The sequence below is a fragment of the Rana temporaria genome, chromosome 12 (assembly GCF_905171775.1).
Source record: "Rana temporaria chromosome 12, aRanTem1.1, whole genome shotgun sequence".
Lineage (NCBI taxonomy): Eukaryota > Metazoa > Chordata > Amphibia > Anura > Ranidae > Rana > Rana temporaria.
In genome coordinates this window covers 51,740,594-51,759,451 of record NC_053500.1, presented here as the reverse complement: position 1 = coordinate 51,759,451, position 18,858 = coordinate 51,740,594, and the positions used below count along the sequence as shown (strand labels likewise).

Genomic DNA, 18,858 nt, shown 5'->3' with positions numbered 1-18,858 from the left:
TGGTTACTATCTTCCAGGTCACAGGACTGAAAGTCTTTCCCTTCAGGAGATTCTGAGGGTTTAACCACCAAGCTAGACTTTGCCGCACTCTTGGTGAGAGTGGCCAAGGAATTTCTAAGGCCTGAGGCCTCTTGCTCCAGGCTGACAGGATGGCTGCCTGCAGGATGCGAGTGTGGCTCTGAGCGTACGGAACCGCCTCGAATGTGGCCACCATCTTGCCTAGTAGCCGCATACATAGGCGAACAGTTGGCCTTCTCTTGCTTAGAACCATTTGTATTAGCTCTTTGATGGCCTTTAATAGGGGTAGGAACACCTTTTGTTGTTCTGTATCCAATCTCATGCCGAGATAATCCAGCTGCCTTGTGGGCAGGAATGCTGACTTGTCTCGATTTAGGACCCAGCCGAACCTCTCGAGGTACTGAACCGTGAGGGCCACTGCTCTTTCCAGGCCAGGAGACGAATGGTCTACGACCAAGAGGTCGTCCAGGTAAGCCAGGACCGTGACCCCCTGGATCCTTAGATTGGCTAGGATTGGGGCTAGGACCTTCGTGAATACCCGGGGGGCCGTAGCCAACCCGAAGGGGAACGCCACAAATTGGAAATGACGCTGAGCCACCGAGAAGCATAGAAATACTTGATGTGGCTGAAAATTGGCACATGAAGGTAAGCATCCTTTATGTCTATGGACGCCATGAAGTCGTCCTTCTGGAGCACGGCGACAGCTGACCGAATAGTTTCCATCCGGAATGAGCGGACCTTTAGATACGCATTTACTCCCTTTAAGTCCAAAATTGGCCTGACATCGCCGTTGGGCTTTGGGATGATAAACAGGTTGGAGTAGAACCCCAATCCCTGTTCCCGGACTGGTACTTCTACTATCATTTTCTGGCATAGCAGATGATTCAATGCCGCCATCAATGCGGCTCCTTTCACAGGGTCGCCTGGTACTCTTCACTCCTGGTAATGAGGAGGAGGGAATTTTAGAAATTCTAGCTTGTAGCCCGTGGTCACGGAAGACCGTACCCAGCAGTCGGGAATGGTGGCCTCCCAAACCTCTGCAAAGAGACGCAGCCTTCCCCCCACCATCGTGGGTGGGGGCGCCCCTTCATAGGGCCGACTTGGGGGCTGGCTTCGCAGGCTTGCGGTACCACTGCTTCTTGCCCCCAGTGGCCTGGCCCTGCGGCTTATTGTTAATGCCTGATCTTGCAGGAGGCCGTCGATACTGTTTGGTATTAGAGGGCCCCTGCCCCGGGGAGGGCTGGCGCCTAAATGCGGACCCTCGGGCCTTCTTCTTGACTGGCAAGAGAGTGCTTTTGCCGCTTGATATAGTCTGAATATATCTATCCAAGTCTTCTCTGAAGAGACGTCCTCCATGGAAGGGAACCCTACCAGGAGTTTTTTGCCCGGGGGCTCAGCCTCCCAATTCTTCAACCATAAGAGCCTTCTCATATGGATTAGAAATAAGGATAAACGTGACGCCTGCTGGATGGAGTCCTTGATAGCATCCACCGTAAAGCGTATAGCCCTGGGTATATCCAAAATTCCTCTGCCTGCTGAGCAGGGATAAGTTTAAGCATTTGCTTAGTCTTATCTGATAATGCTTGGGCCACTCCAATAGCAGCCACAGCGGGCTGAACTATCGCCCCTGCTGAAGTAAAGGAGGCCTTAAGTAATGTTTCTAAGCGTTTATCAACCGGATCCTTAAACATCTGCAAGTTTTCTACAGGACAAGTTAAAGATCTGTTCACACATGAGATGGCTGCGTCCACAGTAGGGACAGCCCATCTCTTTGAAAACTCTTCCTCTAAGGGTTACCTGTCTGGCTTAGCCCAGTCCTGAAAAATCAGGTCCTTTAACAAAGGATGTACCGGGAATACCAAATTGGCTTGGGGCGCTTTCAGGGAGCCCAATGAGGATACCGCGGAGGCCAGAGGCTGAGGCACAGGTATCTTAAAAGCCAACCGCACCATATCCGCTAGGGACTGAACCCACAGTCTTTCTGTGTGAGAAGCTGAAAAAGGTTCCTCTATTGTAGAATCCTCAGAACCTAAATGGTCAAGGTGATCCTGACCTCCCTCTGTCTGGTCTCCTTCCTCCAGAGACTCAGACCTGGGAGACGGGGATCTAACCCGCTTCTTCCCTGCCAAAGATGCCGTAATTAGAGCGGCCATCCTCCTTTCCAATCCACCCAAGGTGGAGGCTAACATCTCTTCCGTTACATAGGAAGGAGCTGGTTGAGTAGGGCCAGCCATAGCACCTAGCAACCCTGATGGCTCACCTAGGACAACAACTTCCGGGCATTCCGGAGTAGTAGGGGCCACTAGATTTTGGATATCCTTAGAGCCCGATGGAGAACCTTTTGGTTTTTTAACCGTTTTAGCGTTCTTAGCGCTACCTGCACCCTTAGGAGCCATAATAAACAAATTCTGAGGCACTCCGCTAGTATACAACTGACTGTAATAGCTGGAGAAAATACACATATAATCAAATAAATGTGAAACAATAGGATAGGGTAATGTTAGAGGGACTCCAAACCTCCCATAACCTATAAAAAGGGAAAATCAATACTGAGCCCCAAGGGCTTCAACCAGAAAAAAATCTTTTTTTTTTTTTTCTGGTATTGACCCCCTAATGCTGGGCTAGGTGAGCACCCTAAGTGTTCAAAGGCGCTGCTTAGTACACAGGCTTGAATGTAAACTTTTAAGCCAGAGGCTCCTTAGTAAGGTGTACTTCCCACAACTGCCACCGGGTGTCACTGTGCCAGAAAGCTCTGTCAAACCTTCCTATGCTGTAGCCAGCATCGCTGCTCCGTGTCCCCTCACAGCCCTTACAGACTGAACAGCCCTCCAGGATTTATCCTCCCTGTGTGCAGGGGGGAGGAGCCGTCCGGCGTCAACCGCCCCCTCCCCGCGGCGTCGCCGCAAGCGCGCGCACAGATAAGTAAAAGCGCGCGCACGCGCGCGCGTCAAACGCCGCTAGGGGAAGCAGGAAGCCATGTGGAGAGGAGACACCAGGACCTTAGACGCTGGAGCAGCAGACACAGGTAAAAGGGAAGCTTTAAACTGTCTCCCTAATGGTATGGTTCCTTCTCTGTGGAACACCCTGCCCAAAAAAAGGCCCTCCTTGTGACAGAAGCAGCAGCAGCCTACTAGCCCAGCCAGGGGAACCATACCTGGGTGTTTTGAGCCATCCCGTTTGAAAACTTTGTGGTTCTCCTTTGCCCATGCACAGAGGCATAAATAGGCTGCCCAAGAATCCCCTGTAGGAAGCCTACTGTCAAACCAAGTTCCGTAGGCCCCCTGCTTACCTTTCCACGCCGCAGGGTATTGCTCTGCAAGAGGCCCAATCTTCACCCTTCACCGTGGGTATGGTCATAGACCTTCAGGGACTGGGGTCTTAAAAGAACACCACAACCTGGACCTATACAGCACCACTGGCAACAGGTATTCTCTAGGTTAGAAACCAGACCTGGAACCCAGGGTCCAGCCCTCCAAGGAGAGGCATTATAGGCAAAACCCCATCCACGAATTGGGGCCCGGGTACCGTCCACTTTGGCTATGAAGCACCTTGGACGGATCCGGTCAGCTGGCCCTGGTCCCAAGGACTACTACAGGCACAGCCTCAACGTGCACCAACACCTAAGACACTGGCGAAAAAACTGAGGTACTCCTCCTATGGGAGGGGGTTATATAGGGAGGGGCACTTCCTGTTTGAGATTGCCAGTGTCCATCACCTGAAGGTACTCCATATAACCCACTAGTAATGAATATGCCGCTCTGTGTCCCGTGATGTACGAGAAAGAAAAAAAAAAAAACATAAAAGCCAGCAGCTACACATACTGCAGCTGCTGGCTTTTAATAATCGGACACTTACCTGTCCTGGAGTCCAGCAATGTCGGCACCACAGCTGGTGTTCCCATCAGCTGTCGAATGCTGCCGCCGGAACCCGGCCATGTAACGAGGCATGCGCGAGACCCCGGCTCCTCTCTCCTATTGGACCCGCGCCCGGGGGAGGGAGCCCCGCCGTGACGTCACAGCTCTGCATCATGGACTCCAGGAAGTGGGGAAGGATACCTGTCCTCCCCCACTTCCGGGAGCCTGGCTCCTCTCTCCTATTGGCCGGTGCCTGGGGGAGGGAGCCCCGTGGTGACGTCACAGCTCCGCATCATTGACTCCCGGAAGTGGGGAAGGATAGCCTGTCGTCCCCCCCCCACCTCCCAAAAGGTTGGAGGAATCAGATGAGCGGAAGTACCACTTTTGGGTGGAACTCCGCTTTAAGACCTTCTTAAACTTGTTTTATTTCAATTCCTATTCTTTAGTATTTTTATATACAAAAGCTCATATTTATTTTAATCCATGATTATTATACAATCTTATTCTCCATTATTTATCGTAGGCTAGATTAATACTTTTTCAATCCTTTACATTGCATTGTGTAATAATGTGCATTGTGTTAAGGCAGTAAAGGATTAAGAGTACTTTGGGCCCTCAGCTGTTTTTCTTCTAAGTTTAATTCCCAGCTGATTAGGAGCCCACATACATTTCTGAATCATGGAATTATCTAAGAATTAAAAAAATGTAAAATAATAATGATCAAATGATAAATGATTGAAATAAAATAAGATGTTCAGTCTTCCTCTCCACCCTGTGTCATGTGAATATCATGCCATATGTGAAAGCTGAGATAAGGCCTGCAGGGATTTATCTCCAACCAGGGACTGTTGCTGGCCATGATATCTAATAGGGATGGGGCTAGCATGTATGTATACACAAGAACTATTATTGCTGTGATTATAATGAGGTCTTACGAGCCCCATACTTTGTGGCATATGGCGTCATACTGAACACGTGCCACCCTAATTTTTCCCAAAATGCACAGGTTGGGAAGGGGGACAGTTAGATTTAAAACTCATGTCTGTGGTGGGCAACCAGAGAATGTGACAGAACACAGCCAACATAAAAAACAATTTGACACAAAGGGGCAGATCCACATACCTCCGCTGCGCCCGGCGCAGATGTGAGATACGCTACGCCGCTGTAACTTACCTGGCTTTGGTTTGAATCCTCAATAAATTCGCGCCGTAAGTTACGGTGGCGTAGTATATCTCTCGCGGCGGATTTCAAATTGGGCGGGTAGGGGGCGTGTTTCATTTAAATGAAGCGCGTCCCCGCGCCGAATGAACTGAGCATGCGCCGTCCGTAAAAACTCCCAGGGTGCATTGCTTCAAATGACGTCGCAAGGACATCATTGTTTTCAACGTGAACGTAAATGACGTCCAGCCCCATTCACGGACGACTTACGCAAACAACGTAAAATTTAGAAAATTAGATTATACTTAACATTGAGTACGCCACCATATAGCAGCTTTAACTATACGCCGGAAAAAGCCGAACGGAAACAACGTAAAAAAATGCGACGGCCGCTCGTACGTTCGTGGATCGTCGGAAATAGCTAATTTGCATACTCGACGCGCATTACGACGTGAACGCCACCTAGCTGACGCCGAAAAATTGCATCTAAGATCCGACGGCGTAAGAAGACGTGCGCCTGTCGGATCTAACACAGATGCCGTCGTATCTTGTTTTGGGGATACCAAAACAAAGATACGACGCGCAAAATGTGAAATTACGCGGTGTATCAAGAGATACGCCACGTAATTTCTTTGAGGATCTGCCCCAAAGTAGATAAAGTTAGATTGAATGCTAGAAGAGCATGCAAATGTCATGCTTACCGCGTTGGGCCCCTGCCGTGAGTTGCTAAAGGTAGGGGAGTCAGACAAAAAAAACCGGAAATAAATAAATAAATAATAATATAACAATAATAATAATAATAATATAACAATAATAATATCGGGCCCCTTACAGGTGTAATGCCTGTACCCCCTGATGGCGGCCCTGACTATAGCTAGCGTCTGTGTTCTACACCTATGGAAAGCAGGCCTACTGGTACTTGGTTGCCCCCAGGACTTATACACAATGCTATAGTGCCTGGCCATCATACAGGGGCAGATGTGAACTGAGCAAAGCAAACAGCTCTTTGCAGACAGGTAGAGTGGTTCAATGACCGTCCAGGTAAAAGGCAGGCAAAGTTCAGGGAATAGTCGAAAAGTAGCTACACTGATGTATGGAAGATGCCGGGCTGCTCCGGCGAGGTCACAAGCATTTTCCTTCCAGACAATTATTAGAACCCAGAAGTGTGTCCTGAAACATGATTGGCCAGGGAGTCAAAAGATTCCCTGGTCAATAGGGGCTTCCTGATTGGCCGGAAGGAGAATGTGGCAGAATTGCAAAAATGTATTCGCTAGTGTCACACAACTGGGTGGGATCAGGGCGCACGCTCTGCTCTCCAGGCACATCCTGTTTTTAAGCCTATTAGAGCCTCTGGGTCTAATCAGGTGCTTCAAAACACCCCCCCCCGCTTACCCCCGCAATTGTAATTCATGTGTCCTGAAAGGGACTGGGTACATGGATAGGGAGGGTGGCGGCAGTGCGCCCACAATGCACGCCCACCACTCGTATCTATTTTAAATTACATGCGGAGATCAAGAACAAGTGTTAAGGGGCACTTGTAGAACTGCAACGGCTGCATGCTTGGTTCCAAAGCAGGGGATGGCACCCATAGCTCCTTGCCTTGCTCTGAACCACTTGCTTCAGCTACTGTCCTTATTCACTCCAGGACAGTTTGCTGGGACTTGTAGTGCTGCCTTTGAGCAAGCAGTGCAAACGTACCATGTCTGGAGAAACTCAGAAGCCACCTGCGGAAGGAGACAAACAAAAGGTTTATTAGGACAATGAAATACTATGCATAGAGAATCTGATTATTGAAGGCAGTGGGGCCGAAATGACCAAAAGGCAGCTGTTTTTGCCCAACAGATTTGGAGGATACTTGTTAAAGGTGGTCAGGGCCGTCTTTACCGCAGGGTGAACGGGGCATCTGCCCAGGGCCCAGCCATGCCCAGCCATTGTAGGGGGGCCCCAAAGCAGCTGAGTTGCCCCTGGAGCCCATGCTGCCTGTCACTTGCTAGCTCAGCTGCTTGCTACTGTCACTTGTTAATACGCTGCTTCACTATTTACACGTGAGAGCACTCCTCTCCTTGCTGCCATTCACATCCCTCTCTGCTCTACACACATTGAGCTGTATACGAGAACAGAAAAGAAAGGGGGCGGGGGATAAGAAGCTCCTCCACGGAAACGCAAATTGCAGCTTTTCTTGTGCAGCCCGGTGTCTTTCTGAAAAAGTTCCCCCGGCGGGTTAAGAACCCCCCACCTGTACCGCGCAGGCGTGAACTGAGCTCCGAAAATAGCCGAACGTAGAGCTGAGAGTCAGCTCTAGATGGCGCCTGCGCACACCAACAATTGAGGACACATAGTATGCAGTTCCTTTCTCTATAGCCTCAGCTGCACTGAAGATGAATGGACAAGAGACAGGGGCTCCTCCCCATTCATAAATTGAAGCACAGTTTACTATGCTCAGTTATCAAAAGACACGGGAGTGATCAGTACAGATCACTCACCGTGTCCAATTCAGAAAAGGAAGGGGCTGGAAAAGTACATATTTACTGGCCCCTTTCCCCACTCTCCATCCGTCTGTGCACCTGTAGCAGCTGGTGGGAGAGGAAAGCCAACAACGCTGCGGGGGAGACGCAGGCACACAGGGGGAATCAGATGTGGGCCGTACAGGTAGGGAGATCGGTGTGGCAGGACAGGGGGACAATTATAGAATGATGTCCTGTGTCTGTGTCTTTCTCTCCAGCAGCTGAAAGCCGATGAGGGAGAGGGGGAGAAACTGACTTTCAGCTGCTAGAGGGAGAGACACAGACACCGTGCATTGTTCTATAATTGTCTTCCTGTCCTGCCACACCGACCCCCTGCTGTCTGGGCCCCCCTGTGTGCCCGGGCCTCCTACGGGAGGCCCGTTGGTACCCCCTATCGGCGGCCCTGCCCAGGGTGACAAGGTACTTGATGGAAATATTTATAAGCATAGGAAACCCTGCTCTTCAGTGAACAGTTAATATTGACCTGATACAAGTTTTTGTCAGGAAAATACAGATGAAACATATCAAGGCTAGTCCTTGCCGCGCCGCCCACAAGTGACCAGCATGTACAAGCGTATCAAAGAGATTTTGAAATGCTGGGGACATTTGTGGCTTTGCAGGGAAAGGGCTATGAATAATATTTGCTCACCTGCTTTCTGCCTACAGAGAAGTAACCTAGGAGTTTACAGGTTTTTCCCCTTTTGAAAACCTATAAGGAAAGTGAGCATGACAATTAGCACTAACCTGAGAGACCTGGAAGGGCAAGGTTGTTGACATTGAGGTTTCTGTGGTAGATTTTGTATTAAAGGAGTTCTCTGACCTAAAACTTTTAACCCCCGCTGTGCCCGGGCTGTAAAAATATACAAAATAAACTTTCACTTACCTGCCTACGATCCCCCGTTGTTCCGATATCGCCGTCCCGTTCTCCGGTCCCGGGCCCCTTCCGCTTCCTGTGTGTCGGTGACTCATAGTGCGCTCAGCCTATCAGCGGCCTCAGCAATGTCCCGTCGCGGCCGCTGATAGGCTGAGCGCACTATGAGTCACCGACACACAGGAAGCGGAAGGGGCCCGGGACCGGAGAACGGGACGGCGATATCGGAACAACGGGGGATCGTAGGCAGGTAAGTGACAGTTTATTTTGTATATTTTTACAGCCCGGGCACAGCGGGGGTTAAAAGTTTTAGGTCAGAGAACTCCTTTAAGGTTCTGGGATAAAATGGAGAAAGTAGTTGGGATGATATAGGAGAACATGACACAGGCCTAGGCCATTCAAAAACACTGGTATGAGTGCAATGCCAGAGAGAGATTCTGCTCCCTATGTGGCAGGATAATCTAGGGAGGAGGAAGAAGAAAAGGAGGACACACACCAGGCGCGGCCGCGGCGCTGGAGGTGTTTATCAGCGAGTGTAAAAAAAATTACCAGGGCTTTGACTTTTCTCGGGAGAGTAGGGAGGGTGTCACCCCGCTAGTGGGTTTCACCCGCGTGCGGACCGCACCCCCCGCAACGCCTCTGATCTATGGGCGGCATTAGAGAAACCATATCCAATCACAAAGTGCCTGAACAATGTAACTTATATGATATGTTTGGAGAAGAATGTAGAAGACAGAATACATTCAATATAAACATCCTTAAAACACACCATGAAAGAACATGTAATGGCATTTTGTAGCCAACCTAAACAGGACAAGACATACCCATTGTTAGACTTGTTAGCTGCCATTTAGGAGTTATAAACAGACCTCAAGATCAATTCACACCTTTTATCCACACAGGAAATCAGCTACTGGAGGTGTTTGTGGCACACTGTGACCCTTTGACAGGCAAACCTTGCTTTTCACAAGGTAGTCACAAAGGTTATTCTCCAGTAGAACAGTCTGCCTATTGTATCTCACTGGAAGTGTAGACAGATATGAAGACAGAGATTGAGGGGATGCTGCAGTTAGGGGTGATTCAATAGTATCAAAGTGCCTGGGCACTACTAGTAGTGCTGGTCCCCAAAAAGGATTAGACGACCAGGTTCTGCACGGATTACATAAAGCTGAACTCCATTACTACTGCTGATACCTACCACATGTCCAGGGTTAAGCTGGCAGTGTCCTGCTATCTAACAATCATGGACCTGAGCAGAGGTACTGGCTAATTTCCTTAGATGAACTTCCAGCCGGCTACGTTGGGGCCCTTTAAAACCACTGGTGCGCGATGATGGAGATGAGTCAATAGGTGGCATTCAACAGCAGTATATTATACAGGTTGGGCTCAGCAGATATGTAAATTCCTTTATGGTGCAAATAATAGGGCAAGCCCAGATGTACCAGCTGTTTTATGGCAATAGCAGTCAGCTAGGGAGCAAGAACAAAGTCAGCAGTCTAGAAGATGGGCTTATGCTCTGTCAGCCATAGAATAGCGATGAATGTAGCAACAGGTTTTATATGTCTCTGAATATAGAATGGCAGTGGGTGGGAATGGCTCGTTAATGGGCTGAAAGGAGTTAACGAGCGGTAGTAACTGAAATGTGGGTGAGAAACCCTCTCACCAGATTCCTTTTTTTGGTCTTCTGGTAGCAGAAGGTGTACTGTACAGCAGGGAGGGAAAGCGACAGCTGATTTGACGACTCTTACAGCGATTTTGGATGCAGGAATCCCGAGTCACTGATGCTGCTGCAGTCCCTCTACAGTTCAGCCTCCGGGTTCTGGAGTCCAGCAAATCCAGCACAGCAGCCCACAATCTGGGCACAGCACAGCTCCCATCAAACATCTCCATTGGGCACGCTTCCTCAACTGCCTTGACTCTTTCCCGGGCTTCTGCCAGCACCCAGGTGTCTATGGGCATTGTAGTTGTGGCCCAGTGATGGTTAGGCCTCATTCACATTGTAACGCAGCGTATGCGGCGTATTTTGCCGCGATTTGTTTAACTTTTTTTTTCCACAAATAATTTCCATTGATGTCTATGGCCGAATACCAATGACGCCTGAAAAAAGGGTCCGGGACTTGTTTTCAGGCGGCAGGCGTACGACGTTTCGGCGTTCGGCGTGAGATGTGAACCATCTTATAGACATCAATGAAAATTATCCCCTCCAGCGGCACGAGCGTCGCGCTTCAGGCGTTTTGTCGCCTAGGTGTGAATGCAGCCTTATAGTTGAAATCTTTCTCCAAGACTACATCTGCCAGACTGCTTCTGTGTAAAGTAAGTCATAGCTAGATAAGGCATAACTGGCATCGCCATCTTGTGGACAAAGAAAGTTCTGCAATCAGTAACATTGCCCAGTGTTACAGCTGCATTAATTTGTTTCCCTTTATTTTCCTTTGGTAATCCAGGCAGTAACACGCTTCCTGTCTTTGGGTGCCCCCACTCTGGATGGAGGAGCAACAAAGACACATTTGGACAGCAGCATTGGCAATCTGGGGAGAGGGTAGCGTTAGATGCATTAGCAGATTTTGTTGGACTTGTGTAGCCATGTCCCTATAGGAGTTGCTGATTACTGTGGTTCACCTGACACCCTGCCCAGCCAGACATCCATCTCTCAATCACTCAGAGACATAGAACAGTCCATAAGCTTTGTTTTTTTGTTAATTTATTGAGAGGTATTAACTTAGATGGGTAAAGCATGGTTATGGGATGATCAGAATGATTTAACTTGGGACTTCTATATACACTCCAGTATATATATACCCTCAGTCTTCTCTCCAGCACAGCTCTTGCTTAAAGCGGGGGTTCACTGAAATATGGGTGAGAAACCCTCTCACCAGATTCCTTTTTTTGGTCTTCTGGTAGCAGAAGGTGTACTGTACAGCAGGGAGGGAAAGCGACAGCTGATTTGAGGACCCTTACAGCGATTTTGGATGCGGGAATCCCGAGTCACCGATGCTGCTGCAGTCCCTCTTTGGCAACTCGTGACGCGCTGTATGCGCCGGTCGGAAGGATGTCAATCAATTCGGAACGCCCAGTCCCGCAGATTACATACCCGGAAGCGGCGGTGAAAATATGGTATGTACGGCAATGAAATAAAAAAAAAAAAAACAGCCTAATGTCATTCTGACAACTCGGCTGAATGTAATGTTAAACATTTTTTTGGGGGGTGAACCCCCCGCTTTAAGACCTTTTTTCCTTCACTCCTCCAGCACTTCACTTGCTGCATAACGTTACTCCTCCAACACTTCATATGCTGCAGACTGTTACTCCTCTAGACTAGCTAGCACCGCATGGTTAGGCCTGACACTAACTCAGCCAGGCCTTGGTGAATTGCCTTTTGCGGGCAGAGGCTTTGGGCTCCTATGGTGTAGAAATGATCCAGTGCTAACTGTCCTCTATCCTGCTACCACTCTCAGATAGCTCTCTTCAGGCCCTGCCAGCCAGCCTGGCTGCAATGACCTCTCTCCACTGCCCTTCCCACAGTCCTCTCTTCTGGTTCTGCACCCATCTCTCAAACTGAAAACTCCCATGTCTCCCAAGGCCTCCCGACTGTGCTCACTAACCAGCACTTCAATCGCTGCGACCAGTTGTCCTCCCTTGAGTCTCTTAGCAGTGTTCTCTCCCACTGTCTTCTACTTGCTCTCTCATGTGCTTCTTCTCCAGGATCTCTTCTCTCCTCCCGGATGCACCCGAGCCCCAGCCCAAGGTCACCCCCCCCCCCCCCAGACTGGGGAGCTCCCTGTAGGCCCCAACAGCCTCCACACCTCTCTCACTTCAGCTCTTCCACCCAACAACTCCTCCCCCAGCTGATCCTGGGTTTTTGAGGAGGCCTGCCCCCTGCCAATCCAGATTGGGGATTGGTCAGGGCTCCCCAAGATACCCCAGACAGCTCCTCCTCTCCTCCTCTCTTTTCAGATCTTTCTAGCAGACTCTAGAAAGAAGAGGGAGGTCCCACGTCCCAGTGATACCTGTGAGTCACCAGCTGCTATCTTGAGCCACTCCCAGCCCAGAATGAAAACAAACAGGCAACCAGCTAGGCCTGCCTAAATTTTCCTACTCTTCCTCCAGAAAATCCTTACTTAAGCACCTACCTAACAAGGGGGTGCTACACTTGATTAACAAATTAAATCAGAATTTCAGCTAAAACTTTAGAAGCAGAAACAACAACAGTTTTTTTTCCTTTAAGGATAAATTAATAAAAGCTGAACATTATAACCACCCCTGTCAGTGATAAATGGTTTGTCTCAACTAGGGATGTCCCGATACCGATACTAGTACCAGTCTTCTCCCCCCTGTCCGTGCAGTCTTCTCCCCCCGTCCGTGCAGTCTTCTCCCCCCTCAATTTGTCAGGATGGAGAGCGGAGGTAGGAGCCGCTAAATCCGGCTTCTACCTTTTCCGAATGAACAGAGTCAGTAATCACTGAAGCTTCAGTTTATGAATGGAGAGGAGCTTCTCTCCATTCTTTTTTTTTTTACAGAAAGAGGTTTTTATTAACAAAACAGCATTACAAGATATGCATTATTCGACAATCAGATTTGCATAGCAACGATGACAGTCAGATACAAGTGATTTCAGTATTTGCAGATCATAAAACAAAGGAAAATCAAAAAAGGAAAAGGGAAAATAATACAAGTAAAATAAGCAACGAGGTGCTAGTCCCTAGCCCTCCCTCCCCAGTCCACCCCAACCGTAAGCCACCAGGCGCAGACCCAACCGGAGTGCTCCTCAGAGTACACGCGGGCAAAAAGACCGTCGCCCCTGCGCCAAGTCCCTAGATAACCAGCCAAAACGTGTAAGGACCCCAGCAGCCGATCGAAGTGGGCAGCGCCCCGAGAGAGGGGGGGGGCAACGGCCCCCATGCCGGGCGGGGGGGGGGGAGTCCATCTCAGTCCCCCACCCCCCCGGCCCCCCATCCCGGTGCGTCCACCCAGGCCGACCAGACCTTATCGTACTTAGCAGGGCACTGCCTACTCTCATACGTGAGTTTGTAAAGGGGCAAAGCCGAGTCCACCGCCTTCCTCCGGGATCCAAGGGTGGGAGGTCCTACCGACTTCCACCGTAGCAGTATCTCCCTCCTAGCATAAAACAATGAGAACGTAATACATAGCTTAGTGTACCTGTCTCCCTCGACCTCGCCCAAATGACTCAGAAGGAGCACCAAGGGATCCAACGGCACTCTGGTCCCTCCTATGTCGCTAAGCCTCTCTGCTACCCCCGCCCAATACGGCCGAAGCTTCGGGCAGTCCCACACCATGTGCCAGAAGGTCCCCACCTCGACCCCACACCTGGGACAGTTCGGGTCAAGATGCGGGTATATGTTGGCCATTCTATGAGGGGTGAAGTAGGCCCTATGTAGGAACTTGAGCTGGAGGAACCTGTCCTTAGCTGCTATCATGGATGGGATGTATGTGGAGACACACTCTTCCCATTCCTCCTCCCCCAAAGCTGGAATGTCCCCCCTCCATTTATCCATTACCCGGGTGAGTTTAACATCGTGGCCCACCGTCAGGTACATGTACAGAGTGGAAAGGGGCTTCCCCATTGCGCTCGACGTCAACAGTCGCTCAATTGAGTCAGGTTCCAGGGTCAGTGCGTCCGGGAATTGGGCCCTCATTGCATGTCTCAGCTGAAAGTATTTAAACTCGAGGGATTTAGGGAGGGAATACTGTCGTCTCAGGTCTTGAAAGGGCTTGATCCTACCATCTGCTATAACGTGTTTAAGGGTGGTGATCCCGCGTCTAGCCCACTGTGAGGGTTCGGGCAGATCGCAGAGATGAGGTAGGGTGGGGTTACCCCACAGTGGGGTGTGTGGAGAGATACAATTCGGTTTAGCGTAAATAGCTCTGGCCGCCCGCCACACCCTAACAGTCGTCTTCATGGACTTCTCTCCATTCTTAGCTGAGGCTGCTGAGAAAGGGACTGGGGAACCTGTGTCCTTAGTTCCTTTCTCTGTCTTAAAGGGGAGATGTCAGGGGTCTCTTAAGACCCCTGATATCTCTCCAAAGACCCCCAACAGGGCTGATAAAATAAAAATAAAAAATTGCAATAAATAATAAAATACAAATAAAAAAGTAAAAAAAAATTGTAATAAAAAAAAATACTGCCACTGTCACATGACATTAAAAAAAAGTATCGGTATCGGCGAGTACTTGAAAAAAAGTATCGGTACTTGTACTCGGTCTCAAAAAACTGGTATCGGGACAACCCTAGTCTCAACCCTTGAACTGCCACTTTAAATCAAATCCGGTGAACTGCAAAGGATTTTATGAGACCTGTCCTGTGTGCACAAAAAACAAAATGTATTTTAAAAATAATAATGTGAAAATTGTAGGTTTCATAAGCATTTGCATAAATATTGCACAACATACAAAACGGAGACATTTTAATTGTTTAGGTCCTATGCTTTTCTAAAATTCCTCTGTCAGCTTTCTCTTCTTTTAAGTAGAACATTTTTGGGCAGCTATGAAAGTGACACTAAACTCTGGTTGAAAAAAGATCTATTAAATTATGCATTCTCATAAAAGTCCCTTTTTTAATTTTTTATTTTTTTGCTGCTGTGATGTGACTTCCTGTTAGAGGGTGGCTACATTAATTCTCCATGACACCACTGTATGTAGGAATGTAGTCCCTTTAAGTCCCTTTAATGTCGTGCAACGTTGTACCCAAACAAAATTGACATCCTTTCTTTCCCACAAATAGAGCTTTTGAAAAAAAAATATATATATATATATATATTTTACTTTCTGCTATAATACATATCAAAAAAAATATATATATTAAAAAATGTATTCATCAGTTTAGGTTAATATGTATTCTGCTACATGTTTTTGTTTTAAAAAAAACCCGCAATAAGCGTATATTGTTTGGTTTGCGCAAAAGTTATCGCGTCTATAAACTATGGGAAAGATTTATGAACTTTGTTTTATGTTTTTACTAGTAATGGTGGCGATCTGCAATTTTTACCGGGACTGCAACATTGCGGTGGACAAATCTGACCCTAAGTGACACGTTTTGGTTACCATTGACATTATTACATTGATCAGTGCTAAAAAAATGCACTGATCAATGTATAAATGACACTGGCAGGGAAGGGGTTGACACTAGGGGGCGATCAAGGGGTTAACTGTGTTCCCTGGGTGTGTTCTAACTGTGTGGGGGTTGGGCTTGATGGAACACCACAGAGATCGCTGTTCCCGATCACTGGGAACAGCAGATCTCCATGATGTCATGCTATCAGAACAGGAATATGCCTTATTTACATAGGCAGATCCCCATTCTGCCTCCGTGTACCACAATCGCGGGTCGCTGGAGGACATCAAGTCCGTGGGACCCGCGCACCCACAGTGTCACATGCACGCCGGACCACCGTATGGGTATGGTGGTTTGCGCAATTGAGCCAACCTGCCACTGTATATGCATACAAAGAAAGGAGAATGTACCGTATATACTCGAGTATAAGTCGACCCGAATATAAGCCGAGGCACCTAATTTTACCACAAAAAAACTGGGAAAACGTATTGACTCGAGTATAAGCCTAGGGTGAGAATGCAGAAGCTACTGTAAGTGGAAAAGAGGGTCAACAATGCCCATTTTCAGCTTCACTGTGCCCATTTGCACGCCTCACTGTGCCCATTGCATGCCTCACCTCACAGTGCTCATTCCATGCCTCACCTCACTGTGACCATTGCATGCCTCACCTCACTTTGCCCATGCCGATCTCCATACCTGATTATCCGTGACATTCAGAGTCAGACTGCGGGCATCCAGTGTAAAAAAGCCGCACCTCCTTCTCGTCCTGTTCCATGATAGGAAGACTGTGTTCAGTGTTCCATCTATCACAGACATCCTCTCGTCCTCAAAAAAAAAATCCCAATAAGCGTATATATTGATTGGTTTACGCAGACACTATAGCTTCTACAAGCTATGGTATATATACTGGCGGTGATCATCGACATATATATCGGGACTGCGATATTGCAGCGGACAGTTGGACACTGACACTTTGTAAGAATCAATGACACAAATACAGTGATCAGTGCTAAAATTATGCACTGTCACTGTACTGACACTGGCTGAGAAGGGGTTAAACATCTAGGGCGATCAAAGGGTTAAATGTGTGCCTAGCCAGTGATTGTGTTTACCATGTGTGCTGCTTTAACTAGGGGAAGTGATTTGCATACCTGCTTTGCAGAAACACAGAATCAACCCCCCCCCCCCCCCCAGGTCAGAATGGGATTCTGCCTTATTTACACAGGCAGAGATCCGTTCTGAGTCTCTGCCCAACAATTGACAGACATCGAGTGCCCAACACCCACAGATCAGCTTCTGCTGTGAACAATCACAGCTGAAGTGGACAAGGTGCTTAATGGGGGGGGGGGGGGGGGGGGGGAGTCTTGATTGTCCCCTCCCTTTTCTGACCTGCTGGGCTGCATGCTCAGATAAGGGTCTGGTATGAATTTTGGGGTGGCCCAAGCCATTTAATTTGTTACCCTCAAAATCCATACTAGCCCTAAAGGGCCGTTTGTTTGCCAATTCTGTTTTATTACATTCAGCTGTCAGGGGGGAAGCCTGACAGCTGATGATTCATCGGTTGTTAGGGACGAGGCAGCTGGCTTCTCGGCCCCGCTCCCTAACAGCTAACACGGTTTGTTAAAGAGTGAAAAAAGCAAAAATGCATGTTCAAAAATGCAAAAAATACCTGAAACCTGCATCAACTGCAACCGCATAGATGTGAACCTGGGGCTAAAGGGGGTAGACAACGTTGGCTTTATTTCAGTTACACAGTGGTCCAAGAGTGTCCATGCTGCTTTTAGTATTGTGCGCTTCAATAAACTTTTTGTGATTTTGAAATGTATTCATTGTTGTTATTTTTGTTCTGGTCCCTCCCCCCACTAACAGCAGTGACATGCAGAAGAAGAGTTTGCACGCACAGCTCTTCATTTGTTTTATTCTTCGACACAATAATCACTGTCTTCCCTCAAGAGAGTTAATAATTGGATAAAAAATGACATTTATTCTCTCATTTGGCAGATGGTGGTACTGCAGTCCCTTCACAAGTATCAACCACGTCTGAATGTGACACGAGTGACGGAATCTGGAGTTGTGGAGAACCACAGTCACACCTTCACCTTCCCAGAGACCCAGTTCATAGCCGTCACAGCTTATCAAAATGCTGAAGTGAGTACAGATCTAATGTTGGGACACGTGTAACAGAATGTCTTAAAGTGGTTGTAAACCCTAATTGTTTTTTTTCCCCCTAAAAGAAAAAATATGTTGTACTTACCTGCTATGTATTGTACCATGGTTTTGCACAAAGCGGCTCCTTACATCCTGATCTGGGGTCCCCCTTTTGGCTCTCTTTCTCCTCCTCCCCTTCTCCGAGTACCCCTGTAGCAAGCCGCTTGCTATGGGTGCACTCATGCAGGCGAAGTCCCAATCCAGGCTGGGTGCATCCATAGACACACACCGTGCGGCTCAGCCTTGCCCCTGATTAATCCTCACAGCATTTCATTGACACCAGCAGGAGCCAATGCCCACTTCTTCCATCAGAACCTCCTGTGAATACTGAGAGGCACTGCTGCAGACAGGACAGTGCTGCCGATCAATAGAAGGCTCAGCCGCAGTGGTGTCGCTGGGGGGCGACTACTGGGGCTATAGCCCAGAATCTGGCGCCCATAGCCCCGAGTCTCTTAACTAGGATTGGCTCTGGGCTCCATCTCTATATACAGTTGTGCTCATAAGTTTACATACCCTGGCATCATTTATGATTTCTTGGCCATTTTTCAGAGAATATGAATAATAACACAAAAACTTTTCTTTCACTCATGGTTTGGCTGAAGCCATTTATTATCAATCAACTGTGTTTACAGTTTTTAAATCATAATGGCAACAGAAACTACCCAAATGACCCAGATCAAAAGTTTACATACCCTGGTAATTTTGGCCTGATAACATGCACACAAGTTGACACAAAAGGAGTTTAGGGTAACCATCCTCCCCTTTGATCTGTTTGATGGGAATTAGTGTGTGTGTGTGTGTTTGTGTATAAAGGGTCAATGAGTTTCTGGACTTTTGACAGTCTCTTGCATCTTTCATCCAGTGCTGCACTGACATTTCTGGATTCTGAGTCATGGGGGGAAAGCAAAAGAATTGTCAAAGGATCTGCGGGAAAAGGTAGTTGAACTGTATAAAACAGGAAAGGGATATAAAAAGATATCCAAGGAATTGAAAATGCCAATCAGCAGTGATCAAACTGTAATCAAGAAGTGGAAAATTAGGGGTTCTGTTGAACTCAAACCACGGTCAGGTAGACCAACTAAAATTTCAGCCACAACTACCAGGAAAATAATTTGGGATGCAAAGAAAAAAGCCTACAAATAACTTCAGGTGAAGTACAGGTCTCTCTGAAAACAT

The 18,858-nt window shown here is 48.1% G+C and overlaps 1 protein-coding gene across 1 annotated transcript in view; it reads left to right on the top strand.

The window, feature by feature from the left end:
- Positions 1-18,858, top strand: part of TBX21 (T-box transcription factor 21) — a 91,370-nt gene that overhangs the window by 66,215 nt on the left and 6,297 nt on the right. The window contains exon 4 of the mRNA XM_040330312.1: positions 17,476-17,622. Within this exon, the coding sequence (XP_040186246.1) occupies positions 17,476-17,622 (147 nt within the window). The remainder of the gene's footprint in view (positions 1-17,475; positions 17,623-18,858) is intronic.